General features: G+C 28.3%; 1 protein-coding gene across 1 annotated transcript in view; it reads right to left on the bottom strand.

Annotated features, from left to right (window-relative positions):
- LOC129963550 (cytochrome P450 3A5-like) overlaps positions 1-5,762 on the bottom strand; it is a 29,248-nt gene extending 23,486 nt beyond the window's left edge. Inside the window, exons 1-4 of the mRNA XM_056078003.1 lie at positions 5,594-5,762; positions 2,829-2,925; positions 2,012-2,067; positions 781-877 (exon numbers count right to left, since the gene is read on the bottom strand). Of these exons, the coding sequence (XP_055933978.1) occupies positions 781-877; positions 2,012-2,067; positions 2,829-2,925; positions 5,594-5,691 (348 nt within the window). The 5' untranslated portion in view covers positions 5,692-5,762. The remainder of the gene's footprint in view (positions 1-780; positions 878-2,011; positions 2,068-2,828; positions 2,926-5,593) is intronic.
- Between the last annotated feature and the right edge of the window lie 238 nt (positions 5,763-6,000).

Genomic DNA, 6,000 nt, shown 5'->3' on the forward strand with positions numbered 1-6,000 from the left:
CTTTTTCATTCGCAAATTTCCTCCATCAAGCACATTATAATTCACGTTAAATGTTTTGTAAATGCCTACATGCAATTTTTCACAATATTTGCGTGTATATTAGATATTAACCTTCTGTTAAAAGGGAAAATGAACTTAGAAAGATATATTAAATGAATAGAATTTAATATTCATGCATTTACAATAATAATTTGTGTTCGAAATTCTCGATAAAAATTAAGAAGTAAGAAGACCTAATAAAAATTTAGGGTTTAAAAATGTTTTTTAATATTGATTAAATTTTATAAAACTTTGGAAATTTTAAAAGAAAATTTTAATTCATGAAATGAATACTCAATTTCAAGAGATCTAGATAAGATAATTTGTTCTAAGACATAAGATATTTTATTGTAAATAAAAGCAAGTGAGATAAATGCGATAATAATAATTAAAAATAAAGATAAACACCATGACTGTTAATAAACATTTCTAAATAAATGATTAAAATCAACATATTTACCACTTTTTACTGCGATTTGGAGGGGAGAATAATTGCTTTAGTAATTAAAAGAATTGTTTCCTCCACAACGACAAATTTAATAAAACAACACAAACACTGTTCATAGGATAACTATGAAAAATTATTTGCATTTTCCAAAATCTAAAAATGAAAGTCATTATTTAATAATTCCTTTTAAAAGGTAGATTTTTACTTTACAATTAAAATTATAGTTACGAATGATAGGTAAATTTTGCATTCAAATTTTACAAAAACACGAAAGTAAAACATTTATAACTCACCCTTCTGTAAGGGAACACGTTGAAATCCTTCACCAGGATATCTCGTAAAAGATCCGGATCGCCAACTATAACATTTGGTTTGTTGCCATCGAAAGAACTGAAAAAAAAACATTTCAAAATTTGCATTTCAGATATCAGATGCATTTTACTATTAAATAAGCCCTGACTGTATTTACTGCATACTTCAAAATTATCAAATATTCAATTCACAAATAATTTGAAGATCGTTCGCATGCCCTGGAAACTAACGCATATGAATGGTTCTAACGTTTTTCTGCATTAGGGACATAATTCTCCATATCATTAACCCTTTCTAGGGCCGTGGGAAGTATGCTTCCCACCAAATTTATCAATATTTGTATGAAATTATGTAGGTTGGCATAAGTTCTGACAATTTTTTTTTTACAAAGACAGAAACTTAGATGTTTCAGTTTTTTATCTTACACAAAATGATGTGTCTTGATTTGTTACTTAATTATTAATCAACCAAATTAATTAATGAATCAAATTAAATTTATCTAATAAGTTAAATGAATCCCTTTTCTTATTCTAATTTCAAGCCTAAAAATATTTTAACATATTATGACTAGAAAAAAAATGGCCCTTTAAAGGGTTAACAAAGATGTCCCTTTTCAATAAACCTAGTGTCATCATAAATGATCCCAAAAAATATTTTGTATTTTATTGTCTAATGCGATTGTCTTATAGCAATCTGGGAACTCATGCTTTAATTTTTACGTATAGAGTATTATTATAGATTCAGTGTTAACGTTTATGAATTTTTATTTTCATATTTTTGCTAGCAATTTTCAGTCGTTTGGCGGTTTTGAGGTTTTGAGTTATGTTCAAAGACAAGCAGACATAATTCTAAAAATATGTGTTTTGTATTAATGGAAATCTGAAATGTGGAAATTGTTCGAAATCACGGATTCAAATTTTCATGATTTCGACAAATCAGCTAAGAATAATACATTTCTGTCATTCCATGTATAATCATAGTAGTCTATTTTCTACTATGTTGATTATTATTATCAGAAGAATTTTATTGACCTATTTCTGATAAATGAATCATCTAGTACAATTTGGAATGTAATAAAGAAATATTATTTAAATTTCCAATAACAGGCAAGTAAGTAAAAATCTTTTTCACTTTTCATTCTTAACTAGTTTTCGGAATTAAAAATAGTTAGTTATACAGATGCAATTCTAATTGAATAACAAATTCAATTACCCGTATACTTTTCCAAGAGGCGTACGAGTCAGAGATTTTATTAGATCGGCCATATTCTGAAAAAGTAACGTAAAAAGTTTGAAATTCAAGTTAAAAAAACTAAATTAAAAGATAACCAATAAAATCTCTAAAAAGCAAAATAAGTACACAAATAAAATACAAATTTCATCATAATGTTTTTTTTTATTTTTATTTATTTCCAGCAAATAACACATGTTAAGATTTCAAGAAAATAATACTGTTAAAAATCCAGTACCATTTCCTTATCTTGTTAATTTCACGATTAGAAAGAGAAATTTACAGAGATACTTAATAAACGTCAAGTCGATGACTCTCGACCTTAGTGATATAGATGAAGGTTATGGAAAATGCAAGAATTATGTGTCTATCTTTATGAAGAATTGAGATCTGAAGATTCTTCAGGAAAATTCCTTGTGAGGCCACGCAGGTTTATATAAGTATCTCATCATTTCATCTCTATCTCTAGAGTTGAGTTCGCAGAGCGATCTCGAATCTCTCTCTGTAATTGATTTAGAAGCTGTGATCATTTAGCACTATTTCTGTTAATTAATTAGCTATTTGCTGTCTGCTTGAAGTGTTAGTGTCTACAAGTGTTGTTTTTTGTCTGCATTTTGGTCGTGTGTTTTTGCAATTGTATTCCAAGTTTTCCAGAATATTCGTGGAATAAAATATCATATTCCTTTATTCAGTCTACCGGACGTCTTTCAACGTACACCAAATGGATAGTTTCATAACAATGATAGCATATCACTTAATGCAACAGTCATTGCTATGACATTATACATAAAACTCTCACCTTTGTAGCAATAATATACAGCAGATAGAGGTAACCAGGACGCGGTGCACTGGGGACACCTTTATTCTTCCAGTAGTTGTCATTTCTCCCTAGATACCTTGAAAAATATTTTAAAATTGTTATTTAATTCAGAATAGGATAAACACCTATAAAAAAATCTATCATTCAAAAATTCAATATATACATATATATACATAAATGGCATGTGGTTACGCCTAAATTTCGTCAATGGTATGCAGTTAAGCCGAAAGTTTGTCAATGGTTAATAAACTAATATTATATATATTCATAAAGGGATATGACTGTCTTCTATAACAGTTTGTAACTTGCTTAGGTTTTTGAATTCTTAACATTCATCAGAATTTTTCCAATTGAGATCGACATCAGAGAACTTGATATGGGTTGCTAGCAATAACTTTTGTTGTTTCCTAACTCTTCTATAATGCAAACAATTAAGTGGGGGGAAAGATATGCTTTCATTATCCATTATTAAAATTGTATTTGCTAATATTTTATGACTCTCTCCTCCTAAGTGCTCAAGTTCAGAAAATTTTAATTCCATTCGTTGCTTCTTATCTGCACGAAACCGATTTTTAATTAATTGTTGACATAAAATATCGCCCGAAAATTCATTGTCGGAAAGAAAATGATGACGGCTGTATTCAGTTTAAATCCATGGTTTCTCATTCATTGTTATGCTTATAACAATTTTTTCTATAAATTTTTATGTGACTTAAAAATGTGTTTCATTTATTTTTACCAACCATATACAAAATTTAATATTTTGTAAAAAATCTGGATCCAAATCGAAAAAGTTTAGAAACCATTGGCTTAAAGAGATTTAAGAAAATGTTTTTCAGTGTTTTAAAGAATCTTAAATCTTTCGTCGATATTTTCTTTCTTACTTTTTTTTGCAATTTATACTTGTCTCCTGAATATATCCTTCTTAAAGATTCACCAATTGACGTATCGACAGAGAATTAATACGTGGGATTCAAATATTTATATACTCATATGAACTTCCTCTGAACAGATTTTGCACAAAATTTGATAGAAATCTGCAAATTTGATGTAAAAAAAGCATACCAAATTTCAACCGTCTAGATCAAATCGTTTTTCCGAACTCAGGCAGGTCAAAAACGTGGAGATTCGCCAAAATCTTGAGTTCGAATTTCTTTCTATACTTTCTCTATACAAAATAAACGAGAAAGTAATACGTATTATTACTACGTATACGAGAAAGTAATTATTATACGTATCATTACTGCGTATACGAGAAAGTAATTATTATACGTATCATTACTGCGTATACGAGAAAGTAATTATTATACGTATCATTACTGCGTATACGAGAAAGTAATTATTATACGTATCATTACTGCGTATACGAGAAAGTAATTATTATACGTATCATTACTGCGTATACGAGAAAGTAATTATTATACGTATCATTACTGCGTATACGAGAAAGTAATTATTATACGTATCATTACTGCGTATACGAGAAAGTAATTATTATACGTATCATTACTGCGTATACGAGAAAGTAATTATTATACGTATCATTACTGCGTATACGAGAAAGTAATTATTATACGTATCATTACTGCGTATACGAGAAAGTAATTATTATACGTATCATTACTGCGTATACGAGAAAGTAATTATTATACGTATCATTACTGCGTATACGAGAAAGTAATTATTATACGTATCATTACTGCGTATACGAGAAAGTAATTATTATACGTATCATTACTGCGTATACGAGAAAGTAATTATTATACGTATCATTACTGCGTATACGAGAAAGTAATTATTATACGTATCATTACTGCGTATACGAGAAAGTAATTATTATACGTATCATTACTGCGTATACGAGAAAGTAATTATTATACGTATCATTACTGCGTATACGAGAAAGTAATTATTATACGTATCATTACTGCGTATACGAGAAAGTAATTATTATACGTATCATTACTACGTATACGAGAAAGTAATTATTATACGTATCATTACTACGTATACGAGAAAGTAATTATTATACGTATCATTACTGCGTATACGAGAAAGTAATTATTATACGTATCATTACTACGTATACGAGAAAGTAATTATTATACGTATCATTACTACGTATACGAGAAAGTAATTATTATACGTATCATTACTGCGTATACGAGAAAGTAATTATTATACGTATCATTACTACGTATACGAGAAAGTAAAATGGGTCATTTAACAAGTGTTTGCTTGTATTATTCTATTGCAACAAATAATTTTCATAAAAATAATTTATTTTAGGACTGCCAGTGTAACTATAATAATATTTGAAAATTTTTATTGTTCAGTGCATAAAAATCAACCATCACTGTCTGTAGCAGAGTTCCCTTGCACGGATTTTATTTAAAAGGTAATAAAAATCTACAACTTTCAAGTAAAGAAATTTACGTTTACTTTTTCAAAAATCAGTTTTTATAATGTGGTGTAATGCATAAAAATTCATTCATTCGGCTCGTGTGTTTCACGGCCGGCAGCCATAGCACCAGATAATTAATTTTTTTAACATGGATTCAGAGAGGTCTTAATCATGGAAATAAATTTAAAAATTTTATATAGAATGTTTTTAACAATTACAACTTTTTATACTTTCCATATATAAAAAAAGTAAAAGTCAGTCCATAGAGGATTCTTATTTATACAACAAATATGACTGGATTGTAACAAAAATTAATATTATAATCTACAAGAGTGCTTACCACTTTAAAAAACTTAAAAGAACAATTACAGCTGCAAGAATCCAAGTGGAAGTTGAATTTCCAATCATATTTGTGATGTTAATATATTCAAGCGCCATGATGATTATTCGAAGGGATAAGTCAAAACACAGCAATCAATGTTTCCCTCTGAGCTAGAACTGATTTGTTTCCTTTTTTATTTAATCAAAAAAGAATTTTTATTTATCTTCAACGTCACATTCGGCAACACGTGATAATCACTGAGTTGATTATCCAATGACGTTTAACAGTCTGACCTTGAGTCTCGGGTCCGTTTTCAACAACTCAAATAACGAATTTTGAAAAGGCTAGAGTAAAATACTATTATTATTTGTATCTTTTTCTCTTTTAGTTTTTAATATCTCAATTGTCGTTCTTTATGGAAAAAT

The sequence above is a fragment of the Argiope bruennichi genome, chromosome 3 (genome assembly GCF_947563725.1).
Source record: "Argiope bruennichi chromosome 3, qqArgBrue1.1, whole genome shotgun sequence".
NCBI classification, from domain to species: Eukaryota; Metazoa; Arthropoda; class Arachnida; order Araneae; family Araneidae; genus Argiope; species Argiope bruennichi.